Genomic DNA, 15,645 nt, shown 5'->3' with positions numbered 1-15,645 from the left:
ACTGATTTTTCTACCTCAACTTTAGTTCCTCTATAGTACATTCTCCCTAGATCATCAAGGGAGTATTTCTTAAAAGCATAAATTAGGTCTCTAAACTCCTCAACAGCATCTTCCAGCTGCACTTAAAATCAAATCCAAATTCCTTACCATGGAAATCCAAGAAAACTGGTAAGACTTTTTACAACATCTCTCTCCTTTACTGACTGATTATGAATAATGCAAAAGACAGTGCAGTCTTTCCTAATTATAAAGCAAGGATCAATAAACAGCGAGTTTAGCCCTGCATAATGATCTGCTGCTAAAAAAAATGATGTCCTTGTGCTAAAACCAGCAAAATGGTGAATTATTTTTTCCATTTGTTCTTTCTTACAAAGAAAAAAATGCTCATTTTTAAAACCATTTTTAAACAAAAAGTTTATGCATACATATACATAGTAAAAAAAAAAATTCAAACTGTACCAATAGCGTAAAATGATCTCCCTCCTATTCTAGGTTATCACGAACAGATTTGGTCTGTTCTTCCAAAAACTTTCTATACATGTACAAACAAATGTGAGTATAAATCTTTTTTCAAAACAAAGATACCATAACATTGTTCTATATACTCTTTGCTTTTTCACTCATTAATGTATTATGTATTCCATGCTAACTCATATCTCATCATTTTTTTAATGACTATGTGTTCTAACTATGGATGTATCTATCACTAGTGAACAGTTTTATAAGCACAAGATACTGAAGTTAGAAACTGGTTATGTGTACTAATACAGAACACTCCAACATGGTTATATATAAAAAACTAAGAAAAAGTGTATACTACAAATGACCAAGCAAATAAATATGAATTTGTTGACTACCAATGTTAAATGGGAAAATTATGCATTAATTTCCATTCACTAACTTTTAATGTTTTAGTTACGTTATTTTAGATCTCACAGCCTCATTGGAATTACTAAATGTAAAGTATGATACTTATGTACTTGCCTCCCTTTTATTCTTCCGGGAGAGCTTGGATTTGAACTACTGCTTGCATTGCTTACAGTTTCCATTCGTGATGATTTGGTTTGAGATTGTTTTCCTGCTGATGAAAGTGGCTTATTAACAGCTCCTAGAACATTGGTTGTTTTAGGCTGAAATGAGAAATGTTTCTATTTGGTTAAAACTAAAAGAAACTCACAGATCAAACAATAAATAATATCTGTTATTTATTTACATATAAATCATGAAAAATGTGCCTATCCTTAAGCAAAACCAGGATTATAAGTTGAATAACACTTAAGCAAATTAAAAACTACACAGACAACATAAAGATTTTCTTAAAGTTATCTGAAGAAGGCTTAAACAGAAAATGAGGACAAATAAAATACATGGTTAGACTCTTACTGCTGAAGAACATAGATGATGCCTTAAGATTTTTATCTTAAATTTAGGATGAAGAAGTCTAAGTATAAAGGTCTCCTGAGTTTTATCACAGCTAAAATATAAGTTTGTGTATCTCAGTCTACATTTATATGATAGACAAAATTATTTCTTACTAGTAATGAAAGACAGTAGATTATATTTCCTACCATTAGATACACAAATTTTTAAAGAAGGAAAAACTAATATATGTAGGTCATTAATTATAGTAAAATAAACCTCCACATAAAATTAAAAATGATTCTTAAGACATACTTTTCCAGGAGTGAAAAACGATTTCATTTCTGGAGGCAGGTAATTTTTGGTGTTACTGAAATTCTACAAGCAAGAGGAAAAAGTAGTCAGTGACTATTGAAATACTATATTTACAAGGTGGTTAAAATCCAACAAAGCACAAAATAGCTTTTCTGTTTTATTTTTTATTATTTTTTTTGAGAATTTTAATATTTATTTTTTAATTTTCGGCGGACACAACATCTTTGTTTGTTATGTGGTGCTGAGGATCGAACCAGGGCCGCACGCATGCCAGGCGAGCGCGCTACCGCTTGAGCCACATCCCCAGACCAGCTTTTCTGTTTTACAGGACATATTTATTAAATTAATCAGTTGAACCACAAAATTTAAGTCATTGATTTTAACTACTATTAATAAACTAAAACTAACCTTGTACCAATTACAATTATTAGCAAAACATATTTGAGCCCCAATATGGTAAGACTGCATCAGTAAATATGTTCCTCTAATAACACTCTTCAGACAGACCACATACACTCCTATTATCTTGCTCACAACAAAGTGAATTTCTAAAAACACACAGCCCCTTTAGCTATTTGGAAAACCTATTTCAAATCTCCATATATTGGTAAGATCTTACCTGGCATATTGCTTTAAAACCAAAAGGAAGACAGTGGTGGTTTCCAGACTGTTAGATAAATTATGAATCTATAATAGTGAATGGAAAACACCTTCTGCATCTCATACAACACTTTAGTTTTTGGAGAGTGGTTTGGAAATGCTCTTACATTATTTCCAGAGTTTTGGGCCTGTTTCAGGATCTGTTCTACACATGTATATAACTTCACTTTTTTTTATTTCATTAGTGCATTATCATTATACATAATTGTTGGCTTCATTTTGATATAATCATACATGCACGGAGTTTAATTTAGAGCTCAATTTACATTACAGTTCCTAGTACCCACGGCCTATACACTGTATCTTTATCTACATTCTTTTTCCATTTGGATTAGTGGCCATTAACTCATAAATCCATACATCTTGATCACATTTTTTGCCTGTTTCTCTTAGCATGGTTTCAATCTCTGAAGACAAACTTTTGATCATCCTAACTCAACTCTAAACCACTGTATCCTCTAATTTGGCCCACATTTAGTCTTGAACTACATTTTTAAAACTAGTGGCAATCTTTCCATGGCATAGTAGTGGGTCAACTTTTGATAAGGATACTTCCTGATCTCCCACAACCTAGTGCTGAAATACATTTTATTTCAAATTACTACCTTGTCAGGTTGGGTGAAAAAACGGGCTGGTAGTACTGGGTCTTTAGGAGATTCCAAACTGTATGTGGTGCTCTTTGACATGATGATATTCATGGCAACATCACACACAGTGTATAGTTTCTGTAATCAAATTAAAAAAGAAAAAAGTAGGTATTTAAGTTGGCATCCTAAATGTTGTAAATAAGAAGTAATTCTACAACATTCATCCAGTCTAAATAGTAAACTAATGAAAGTAATTGTCAGCATAAGCATTTTGGCTTACATTATTGTTTTGATTATTTATTACTAATAAAATTACTACTAATCCTATATTAGTAAATCTAATTACTATCAACAGGAAAAAATTGTTAAATAAATCTGTAAATTAATAATTACAGTTTCATTCTCCACAACTAAATGTTTAAATCAACATGGAATCAAATTTACAAAAGGATTATTACATACTTCATTCATTTTTGCATCATCTGGTCCTTGGGCATCTTTTGTTTGTTTAATATTTTCAACCATTTTTCTGATAAATGCATGACTGTTATTTTCATTTTTAGCCATTAATATTTCCAGAACAAACCAAAGACATCTAAAAAAAAAAAGGAAAATACTTTTGTTAAATATACATACAATAATTCCAAACATAACAGAGCTAGATTATAACCCCAGAAGGGGAAAAAATTAAAAGGAAATAGCACACACACATATCACAGTAGGTTAGCAATGCATATGTGAGTTGCTCAGATCCATTGCCCTTCTTAGTCTCACTAGATTTCCCAAAGAAGAAGGTTAAAAAAAGAATCAGAGTGGAAAGAATGATGTTATCTTAATCTGTGATATGACACCAAAGGAAAAATGCCTCAAGGAATAGTTGGGCCATGGATCAAGTGAGGCCTCAGACACTCAAGACTGACTCAAATCCTGATGGGAAGTCTCAAAAGATTACAACCACTGTATTAAAAGGTTAAGATTCTTCATTAATAAATCAGAAAGGAAAAAGTTATGTTGACATCTATACACACTGTCTTTGCTTAGTTCAGGAAAATTGTTTAAAAAGTTTCAGTAGCCCAGTTTTAATTACACAAAATTCTTTTCGATAAAAATTCAAAAGTGTTTCTCTCGGTATTATATAGACAGAAAGAGACACAGTTATAGTTGATGTACAAAGGAGAAAAATAATGGGAGAAAAGAAAGAAACAAGCAAGATATTTTAAAAGGGAAAAATAATCTTTAGGATCTCAGGCATAGGAGAAGTTCTTCTAGACTGGCTCTTTGGTAAAATGTAAATTATTCAGGGCAATACTGGGCAATTTAGAAAGATAAGTCAAGCCAGGCATGGAGGTGCACGCCTGTAATTCCCGCCATCTTGGGAGACTGAGGCAGAAGGATCACAAATTCAAAGCCAGCCTTAGCAACTTAGCGAGACCCTGTCTCAAAATAAAAAATAAAAAGGGTTGGAAATGTGGCTCAGTGGTTAAGTACCCCTGCGTACAATCCCTAGTACTGAAAAAATAAAAAATAAACAAAAAAGGGCTCGGGAAGCTTCAGTGGTAAAGTGTTCCTGGGTTCAATTCCCAATTGGGGGGGAGGGGACAACTTATTAATTCCTAGGATAAACCAATGTTCTCAGACAAAGAATGGTTACTAGAAGTCTATATCAGTCATAATCCCTCCAACAAAGAATGCATTTATGGAGAATTATTTGTTGATTTTTCAGAAATAGAAATGTGGCAAAGAAACTAAGCAGTAGCTTTTTCCTTTGCCATAAGAAGTTACTGATTTCTCCTGACATACCTCAAATATTTAACTGTAAAAAATTTCTATGAATTAGGAAATCAAGAATTACTTTCCATGACTAGTATATTAAAGGTGTAATAAATGAACTGATTCAAAATAACAAAGATCATTTTTTATTATAACAAAAAGACGACCAGGGGTCAAGCTTAAAAGAATTATACTAGTCTTAAATTTTTCTAAGTATCCCCGTGTTCTACACCCAGGCATATGCAGTGTTTGCAGTCTCTCAACAACAATGCTTGAATCAATAGCAAATGTCATAAACTCTAATTTTAAAAATTTTAAAAATCACCACCAATAAAATCCCCCTGGTTATGAATTTGGCTCATAATGAAATTACACCATTAATCTCTTCCTATAGAGGAAGATAGTTACTGCAAAGAAAAATATGCTTACTATGTGAGTAAAGGAGATTATTAATTCAAATCATGAAAACTACCAAGTTTCACAAGGAAACAGGAAACTATAAGAACTGGAATAGAACTTTTTAATGGATTACTTCAACAGAAAAGGAATGTCAGACTGGTAAAGAAATAGAACCAAAGTATTTTAATTATGCTAAATTAAGTTTTGGGAAGTTACTTAAGAAATGTAATGTGAAAAGATGATATAAAAATAGACAAATAAAAGAATAAATAAGAGAAAAGAACCCTAAACTCCTATGAAATGAAACACATCAATAAACTGATTATAATTGAGATCCCATTATCAGCAATAAGGAGGAAAAAAACAACTTTCAGAAAATATGAAAATGGGATGGAAAAAGTCTTACTCTTTAACATCTTTAAGTTGTTCAATATCCTGTACTTTGACATAATCTGGGTCATGTGCCAAAAGGTGAATTGTATATGGAACAACATACTCTGGTAGAAGAGACAATAATTTTTCTGAAAAAGAAAAAAGTAAAAAATAAAAGAAGAAGAAAAAACAAAACAAAAAAACATCCAGGTTAGAAAATCAAATCTTACACACTCTCTCTCTTTCATACTTTATTTCCTGTATCCCACTATTACTACAATATGGCTAGAAGAAAAACATATTGAAAAACCCTGCATTGAGGAACATAGTAATTTAAACAGTTTTTTCACTCATCTTTCACATCTAATATTGAAATGCCTACTAAACACACCATGTGCTGAGGCTCAAAGACAAATATTCCAGTTTTCGAATGCATACAAAAAAAGTGACCCATACAAACTATATTCAAGATTGAGAGACATCAAGTCCATTTTTCCTGATATTATAAGCAGCGCTATGTATAATATTTTAAGCTGCTAAGAAAATAAAACACTTCCAGTAAATCTTTCAGTCAGTGTAGCACAAAATAGGAATAGCTGATTTTATTTTTAAGAGAAGAATAGACATAAAAGAATGAAAATAAGGAATGGAGTTTTTATGATGTTTTAAATATCAAAAAAAAATCTTTTCGGTTTAAATTCAAATAGTTTTATATGTTGATTAAGAGTGCCAAACTCTGTTAAGAGGTCAGGAAGGTAATCTTAACTAGCTTTAATAAAGTGTATATGAAACAAATGGGATTTATATTTAGAACAATCCCATTTAAATTACTTATTCTCAAATAAAAACTTAAATCAGATGTTCAACTTGGAGTACAGTATCTTATATGTCAATAAAGTATCATATTTCCTTTATTTCTATTGCTGAACTTAAGAAAAGTTTCTGAATAATGCCATTCATTTTAAGAGCAAGCATAGAAGAAAAGGAACAAGGTTCAAAATTCAGTAAACTTTAAATTAAATTCTATCAAATATTTATTCAGTGCTTACTATCCTCTATTAGAATCTAAAAGTATAAAAATGAATAAAACTAGGTAAAGATCTCACAGTAAAGAATAAACAGAGAGAGAAGCTATCTTCAATGTGAAAAGTACTCTAAAATAAACAACTAGTATTGGCTGATAACTTCTTCAGGCTAATCATTATGCTAGGTGCTTTCCATACATAAATATTTAATCCTCACAAGCATAACAAGAAGTAAGTGCAATTATTCCAATTTTACAAATAAGCAAACTAAGGCATGGATTAAATATCTTGTCCAAATACAATCAGTAAATTGCAGAGGTGGAATGTGACCACATAAGCCCTCACTTTTTGCAATGTGAAGAAGGAAAAAAGCAAAGAGGGTCACAGTGATGCAATAACACCCAAACTGTATTTTTAAAGAATTCAAAAAGTGCAAACCACACTTCTTTGTTTTATTTATTTGTTTTTCTGGGAGAGACAATTCTCAGATAAGAGCTGACAACAGAGAAAAAAGATGGCTCCACAAATTTCAAGTAATTGAGGTTATAGCAGGAATAACAGAGTTCATAGTAGGAAACTACAGAGACAAAACTTGAAATTCAGACCGAGAGTAAACTATAAAAAGCCATGAGAAATATTTCAACTCTACCTTATAAGCAATAAAGAATTCACATGGATTTCAAGCAAAGAAGTAATGTGATCAGAAACGTGTTTTAGAATGATAATTTTGCTATCAATGTGGCATAGTAGTGGGTAAAACTAGGGGACAGAGGCGTAGGGAAACATTTAAAGAGGGAGGCAGTTAAGTGTGTATACAATGATCCAAAGGAAATGTGACCAGCTAGGAGAACAGAAGACAGATGTTCAGACATCTGGAGGAAGAATTAACAGGATTTGGTGACTAATGAGTGAGTAAAAAAAAGATATAAAGAATGCCTCTGATTTCTGACTTGGATAAATGGACAGATTTTAATGTTATTTGTTAAACAATCCTAGAAGTCAAGAGGCATATCAGCTAACCTTGAAGGGGTAAGGCAGACAGATGAAAAGCAGGCACACAAGCACCTGTTATTATTAACATCAGCTATAGGTGAGAACAAACAACAAAGATCAAAGACTTGTACTTTTTTCAACTAAAAGTAGAGCTTAGACAATCTACATAAATGTACAAATTTCATCATTATGTTAAAAGTACTTCCAATGTAACTACTTATTTTCCTTGGCCATTTAGTCATTTACTTAAAGACATACAGGTTCAAATTTAAATAGAATAAATAACATTAATATATTATACTCTTTTAAACAGTGAAACTGTCAGGTTGGAAAGTATACTTTCTATTTCTCTGTATGCTTACCACTAACAGCTGCATGTTGCTTTAGATACTCGCGTCTTACATTTATATTTTTTACCAGACACTGTCTAGCATGAGCTCTTCTCTCTTTTACAGGATCTTTAGCACAAAGTGCACAGATTGCCATATATTCAAGTGGAAGCCGTAATCGGGAAAGGCCTTTGTGAAGTTTCTGAGCAAACACTTGTCTTACTTGATAGCATTCATCCTGTGAAGATATAATTATTTCAGGTATTATCCACATAGTAGGAAGGAGTAACAACTTAGATATAAAATGTGCTATATATCCATAGAGAAAAGGGCACACAGAAGCAAGTTTATCTACAACCACTGCTTGACTGATTGTTCACAAGACAGATGTTGTAACTCAAGTTAATTTCAAGACTGGAATATTCACCTAACAAGGATTCATTTACATGTTAGAAATATTAGATGCATTCTTAAAATTAGTAAATATAAATCAATTCAAACTTAAATAAGATTTTTTAAAATAAAGCACAGGGGCTGTGAGAGATTCGGTGGTAGAGCTCTTGTCTAGCATGTATAAAACCCTGGGCTCAATCTCCTGCACAACAACAAACAACAAATAAATAAATAAATAAACAAATTTTAAAAAGCATAAGCACTATCTCATATATAGCTTTTTCATTTAGTAGCAAAGCAAAACTGCCGAATTTAAACGTTTTAGTTCTATCATTTAAAAATCTATCAGATTGAAATGCACAGCTCTGAAGGCAAGAGATCCTAATCAATTTCTGAAGCACCAAATTACTTTTATTTGTATAAATAAGCCAACCTGTTAGTCCTGTTCACACAACTCCCTTAAACTATCCCCCCAACTCTCCTAGCTAACTCCTCTTCATTCTTGAAGACAGTTCTACTATCTGACAGAAAGAAGCATATAACATGTCTCCTATACCCGACCTAGGCTCTATTACAGCACTCTGTGCACATCCCCAGTAGCACATTCAGCTCATAACATTACTCGTTTTATATCTGTCTTTTATCAGTGCTAGTTCATTAAAGACAAAACTTTGTTTTCATTCATTATTGTGTCTCTAATCCTAGCACAATAACTGGCACACAGATGGACAGAATTTTCTCTCAACTACAGGGAAAAGCTCAAACTTTTATGTAACAAAGAACTTCATGCTCATTTATATGCTCCATGACACAAGGTGTGGTATATTTCATATTAATGCAACTTTGGGTACCGTATTTCTTCTATCTAAAATGGTATCTTTTCTTAAAAACCTTGATCATAATATCTTGCCCTTATCTTAAATACTTACTTTGTATATCTTCTTTCATTTAATTTAAACATCCTTATCTTATAATATTAACTTTCTACTTTTAATAAAGTAGCCTAGTTTTCATGGAAATTTCATCTATCTACCTTTACATTCAACAAAATAGTTAACTCATTCCTTCCTCAATATTAATGTCAGAGAGGAGCAGAGTCTTTATTTTTTTATTATGATCCAATTAAAAAGTGCATAAATAAAAGTCAACATATCACAAATATATTTATAAAGGAACAGACCATTCATTAAAAAATCAATCTGTACTCAAATATCTCTTCCTCCTCTTTATGTCTTTCCCCAAGACAGTGTTTTTGTCATTAATCATTCAGAATTCAACAATACAATACAAATTCCTCACGAAGTCAATCTGTAAATCATTGTAGCAGGTTTTCATATTGTTATTAAAGTGATGTTAAAGAAATATCAAGTCATAAGTAAGGCAACTTGCACAAACAACAACTGAAGAAGACACAAACTGACAAGAATGATACACAAGTCTTCAAGAGAATCAGCTGAATAAATTTAAAAAGGTGCTACTGGAAACTGAGGGAGTCTTCAAATATTTTTCTGCGAAGATGATTATCCTTTTGATTATGCTATAAAGTAAATGTGGGGTAAAGAATTTTATCAGAAAAAAATATGCTTTCAAAAAAGCAGACACCTGACTATAAAATAAATTCTAGTCTGCATCTTTAAGTAAATACACTTTCAGAGGCCTCTTCTAATACAAATTATCCTCAGAACTATTGGTAAGCAGTTCGATTACTTTGTGTAATAAATTCTGTTATCAACACATTTCTAGTTTACAATCCCCTAAGAGATTGTTAGCTGTAGCCATGATTTATTCATCTTTGTATTTCCAGAATCTAGAACAATATATAGCACATACCAGTACAGAATAAATTTTTCATGAACAGAACTCCAAATTCTAAAATACTTAACATGATAACCTAAATTATGTTAAGATTCATATTACTGAGTTTCTATTCTTTCAGAATTATTGTCTATTCAAATATATGACAAGGGTCTCCCAGGTACAATACTACCTATAAAGAGCCACAACTCAAGAGAAATAAGCCACATGTACATAAATAGCTAAAGCATAAGGCAAAATTTCATATTTATAAGAGGACTGAAGATAAAACCTACAAGAATTCAAAAGGACAGAGACTACTTCCAGCTAAAAAGAATCAGAACAAGTTTTATAGAGAAAGTTGTGTTTAAACCTTAATCTACAGAAAGGATTGGATAAGGATGATAAAAATGAGAAGATGAGAAGAAAACGAGAGCAAAGTACAAGGCACATAAAAGAAAAATTGTTCAGCTGCACTGAAACAAAGGTAAAGGATAGTGTACTAAACAACAGTATTGCACCCAACAAGATTTTAAAGTTTATATTTGGGTCCCAAAAATAGAGGGTCTCAAATGCCAGGTCTTAAACAACTTAAACATCTTTTTTATAAGTAGGAAAATATCATGATCAGAACTGTGATTAGGGAAATTCAACCAGCAATAAAGAAATTCTCACAACAGTCCTAGTGAGACTTGATGACTATAGCAATTGGGATAGTTGAGACGATATGAATAAAGAACAATAGATCTACCATTGAGTAGATTACTTGGACTTTTGCAATAAGATAGAACAAACAGTCTAATGTAAATCATGCTTTTAGATGTGAGAAATGCCAAGAAAGAATAGATTTGGGAAATATTATAAATTCAGTCTTACTCATTCACAGAACATAAAAATTTGAAACTTCCATTTAGCATTTGATGTGGGACTAGGAACTTGAAAAAACAAATATTGCAGTATAGTAATGACTCACTTAGATAATGAGATGGCCAAAGAATGTGTAAGTGCTAAAATTGATCATGGATAGATCCTCAAAGAACACACAAAATTAAAGGAGGAGAAGTGTCAGAAAATGTAGTCAAGAGACAGAAATTTAAAAAACCAAGAGACAGAAATCAAGAGAATTTCAAGAATAATGGTGCAATGAGTATTGTATCAAATGACACAGAAAGGACACTGAAAAATTAAGATCACTGAATCTGAGGACTTCAATAGGTTACTTATAGAAAACAATAAAGACAAATGCCAAGATATGGACAGTGAAGAGAAGGTAAGAATAAGACAGATTACTATTTCTAGAGGTGTGGAGGTTTAAAAAAGAAGAGATGGCATACATTGCTGGTGGGACTGCAAATTGGTGGACCCACTATGAAAAGCAGTATGGAGATTCCTCAGAAAACTTGGAAATAGAACCACCATTTGACCTAGTTATCACATTCCTTGGCATATACCCAAGAGACTTATCAGCATCTATAGTGATATGACCACATCAATGTTTATAGCAGCTCAATTCACAATAGCTAAACTATGGAGCTAATCTAGGTTCCCTTCAACAGATAAATGGATAAAGAAAATGTGGTATAATATATACATAATGGGATAGTACTCAGCCATCAAGAAGAATGAAATTATGACATTTGCTGGTAAATGGATGGAACTAGAGACTATCGTGCTAAATGAAATAAGCCAATCCCCAAAAACCAAAGGCCTAATGTTCTCTCTGATATGCAGATGTTGACTCACAATAGGGGGATGAGGAAGGGTGTGGAGGTTCACCAGATTGGAGGGGAGAAGGGGAAATGAAGTGGGATGGAAATGGGAAAGACAGTAGAATGAACTAGACATAACTTTCCTATGTTCATATATGAATACATGACCAGTGTAACTCCATATTATGTTCATGGGAAGTTATACTCCATGTACGTATATGTCAAAATATACTCTACTATTATGTATAACTAAAAAGAATGAATAAAAATTTAAAAAAAATAAGAGATGGGCATATGGTTTAGAGGAACAGAAGAATTAGGGAAAGGTGTTTTTTTTTTTTTTTTAAGAAGGGAATAACAATATGAATTGTGAGAAGATGCTAATAACTAAGTTTTACCCATTCATACAGGATTCCAAAACTACCTTAAAACTTTGACAATTGAGATTTTCACCCTGGATATTTTGGTTACTAAGGTCACAATGTATAAATACAGTAGTAGAAAATAAACTCTCCAGGAAATAGTAAGTAGAGGCTTTCTACACGTGGTAGACATTTAACTAATGTTTCACACATACTTAAACAATGTAAAGTTCAAATCAGGCCCAACTCATTTTACATGTCTCCTTACTTTGTTTTCTTAAAGTGCCATTTCAATAATGAATGATATCAGCAATATTCTAAGAAATATCAGACAAAGAACCCAATCAATCAGCAGAACATAAGTCTCATCAATTTAAAAAAAACAAATTATATAGGTTTTCTTTCATGAAATGTAATACATACTTTTTAAACAATTTTAATTTCTTATAAAATAAGATGATTTCCAGACTTAAAAGGAAAAACTAAACCAGGAAGTAAATGGGCTCACCAAAAATCTCATCTCTCGAATGATTTTTTTCCTAATATCTGAACAATAACAAAACTAAAGCAAATCATAAACAGGATTTGGATGCCTATTTTAAACACTTGAGAAATAAATACATTTAAAAAATAGATCGTTTGTGTTTTGAAGTTAACAGCAATTTTCAAATAAGCAGAAGAAAGTGGGGAGGGGAAAAGTAAAGAAAAATTGCAATGACTCCTGATGAATGCCAAATTCTTAAACTATTTGGAAAAAAATGAAAACCTAAGTGTGAAACGACCAAATTATGAATGGAAAATTCATATTAGATTATCAGATTTACTATTATGAAAGCCTTTTAAAATTTTCTCACTGATGCTAAATACTTCTAAAGTGATATACTTCAAATATAACATAAAAATCTATAAAACTGGAATGACTCCATCAATATCAATTTCACAATTTGAAAATTTGACTCATTAAGTAATAAGGAGTCCTTCTAACCTGAAATTCAGTCTATAGTATGGCTTTATAAAACTATAAACCCCAGTCAGAATGACAATTCTCAAGAATACAAGCAACAATAACTGTTAGTGAGGATGTAGGGGAAAAGGTACACTCATACATTGCTGGTGGGATTGCAAATTAGTACAATTATTATGGAAAACAGTATGGAGATTCCTCAGAAAACTTGGGAATGAAACCGTCATTTGACCCAGCTATCCCACTCCTCAGTTTATACCCAAAGGACTTAAAATCAGCATACTACAGTGATGTGGCCACATCAATGTTTATAGAAGCTCAATTCACAAAAGCTAAAACTATGGAACTAGGTGCCCTTCAACAAATGAATGGATAAAGAAAATGTGGTACATATACACAATGGAATATTACTCAGCCTTAAAGAAGAATGAAATTATGGCATTTGCAAGTAAACGGATGGAGCTGGAGAATATCAAGCTAAGCAAAATAAGCCAAATCCCCAAAACCAAAGATAGGAACTTTGTATTGTGCAGACAGGAGTGCGGGGAGGGGAGGAGATGTAGGGATGGGAAGGATAGTGGAATGAGACGGACATTATTATTATCCTATATACACGTATAATTATACTACTGGTGTGACTCTGCATTGTGTTCAGACAGAGGAAGGAGAAGTTGAACTTTATTTATGTACAATGTGTCAATGCATTCTACAGTCATGTATAATTAACTAGAACAAATTTTAAAAAAAGGAAAGAAAAAACACTGTAAACTTCTATATATTTTTTTCATTTAGGGAACTAAAACAGTCGGTCCTCATTATTCATAGATTCCATATTTATGAATTTGTCAACTCATTCAGGATTTATTTGTAACCTCCAAAATAAATACTTGCAGAGAATTTCTGAACAACAGCAAAAATATGTACAGAACGGTAAAAAATTGAATTGTGTCATATGTATATGCCCTAATGAGGTTGAAGAAGACCTGCCTTCTTGTTTCAGCTCTCAGACTGTAAACAAGGATCCTTTTTGTGGGTCTACTTAGTGCCACACTTTTCACATTTTGACCATGTTGGCAATCTAGTTGTTTAAAATGGTTCCCAAACATAATGATGAAGTACTGCCTAGGATTCTTTTTTTTTTTAAGTTGTAGATGAACACAATACCTTTATTTTATTTATTTCTTTTTATGTGGTGTTGAAGACAGAACCCAGTGCCTCACACATGCTAAGCAACTGCTTTACCACTGAACTACAACCACAGTCTCTGCTTAATATTCTTAAGCACAGGAAGGCTCTGATGTACCTTACAGAGAAAATGCATAAGCTTAGTTTAGGCATGAGTTATAGTGCTGCTGATTATGAGCATGTGTCTGTCTGTCTGTCTGAAGTAAGATGCCTTTAAACAGAAATACACATAAAACATGGTTGTATATTGATCAATTGATGAAAATTTCATGACTACATACTAGAAAGAACCTATCCTTGTATTTCCGCTAAGAGCAATACATGCTAATTCAGTATTTGTTTTGCCTTTATAGACTAGAACTGTACCTAACAACAAGTCAGCTAGACTATGTAACCCAAAAGTCAAATGAGTTTTAGAACTTTGAAACATTTCTTGTAAGAAGTCTTTCAAAAGAAAATATTCAAAACTTTGATCAAAATTATTAACTGAGTTTAAAAAACTGAATTTTTTCCTAAAGTCTGTGACTATAAAAAGTAGTGTCTTTAATATAGTGATTTTCCTTACATTGATAGCCAATGCACATAACTGATATTGTTCTAATGTGATGATTTCATGGTAGCATGGTTCTTGTGCCAGCTTCACAATAGCACTTCCAGCAGCAAGTCTCAGACGTGACATATCTGGTTTACTGAAAAACAAGCAAAAAGAATACAGATAAGGTTTCTAAATGTTTATATAAAACCATTTTATACATCTAGTTTTGTAGATATTTTTCAGGCCAAAAAAAAAAAAAAAAGATAGAACTATGCTATGGTCTCAATGTTTTTGTGTCTCCTTAAATTCACATATTGAAATCCTACTGCCAAGATGATAGTATTCAGAGGTGGGATCTTCTGAGAGGTGAGTAGGTCTTAGGGACACAGCCTTCATGAATGGGACTCATGCCCCTATAGAAGAGGCCTGAAGGAGACTGTATGACCTTTCTGCCATGGGAGAATACAAGAAAGAAGCTAGTCTGCAATGTGAGATAGTTCGGTTCTAAACAGAATTCAACCACATTAGCATTCTGATCTTGGACTTCCAGTTTCCACAATTGTGAAAAATAAATCTATTGTTTGTAAGCTACTCAATCTATGGTATTTTGTTACAAAAGCCTGTACACACTAACACAGTAAATAATTTAGTGATCCTGAGTACCATAATACATTAACTCTGAAAGATGGTAACCAATAAAATACTACATAAATTCTTCTCTTAAACTTAAGTGTGTGCTAGCACCACTAGTTATTTAATTCTCTCATCCTACACAAAATAGCTCTTAAGCAAGCCTAGAAGAAATCTATTTGTATGTTCACTTATTAGGTTTTAAGTATTATACAATAGATTTATTTTAGAAACATATTTACCTATATATTAGGCATAAAAAGA

The 15,645-nt window shown here is 32.2% G+C and overlaps 1 protein-coding gene across 7 annotated transcripts in view; it reads right to left on the bottom strand.

Annotated features, from left to right (window-relative positions):
- Pds5b (PDS5 cohesin associated factor B) overlaps positions 1-15,645 on the bottom strand; it is a 193,993-nt gene that overhangs the window by 15,725 nt on the left and 162,623 nt on the right. For all 7 annotated transcript variants that reach the window (XM_046454163.2, XM_046454164.2, XM_046454167.2 and 4 more), the window contains exons 24-30: positions 14,782-14,905; positions 7,843-8,047; positions 5,497-5,611; positions 3,384-3,516; positions 2,940-3,059; positions 1,675-1,737; positions 985-1,130 (exon numbers count right to left, since the gene is read on the bottom strand). In XM_046454163.2, coding sequence (XP_046310119.1) covers positions 985-1,130; positions 1,675-1,737; positions 2,940-3,059; positions 3,384-3,516; positions 5,497-5,611; positions 7,843-8,047; positions 14,782-14,905 — 906 coding nt within the window. The remainder of the gene's footprint in view (positions 1-984; positions 1,131-1,674; positions 1,738-2,939; positions 3,060-3,383; positions 3,517-5,496; positions 5,612-7,842; positions 8,048-14,781; positions 14,906-15,645) is intronic.

Source organism: Marmota monax, unplaced genomic scaffold, assembly GCF_021218885.2.
Source record: "Marmota monax isolate L192 unplaced genomic scaffold, Marmota_monax_Labrador192_F-V1.1 WCK01_AAM20220418_F8-fsc00011, whole genome shotgun sequence".
NCBI lineage: Eukaryota > Metazoa > Chordata > Mammalia > Rodentia > Sciuridae > Marmota > Marmota monax.
This window is presented reverse-complemented; position numbering and strand designations above follow the sequence as displayed.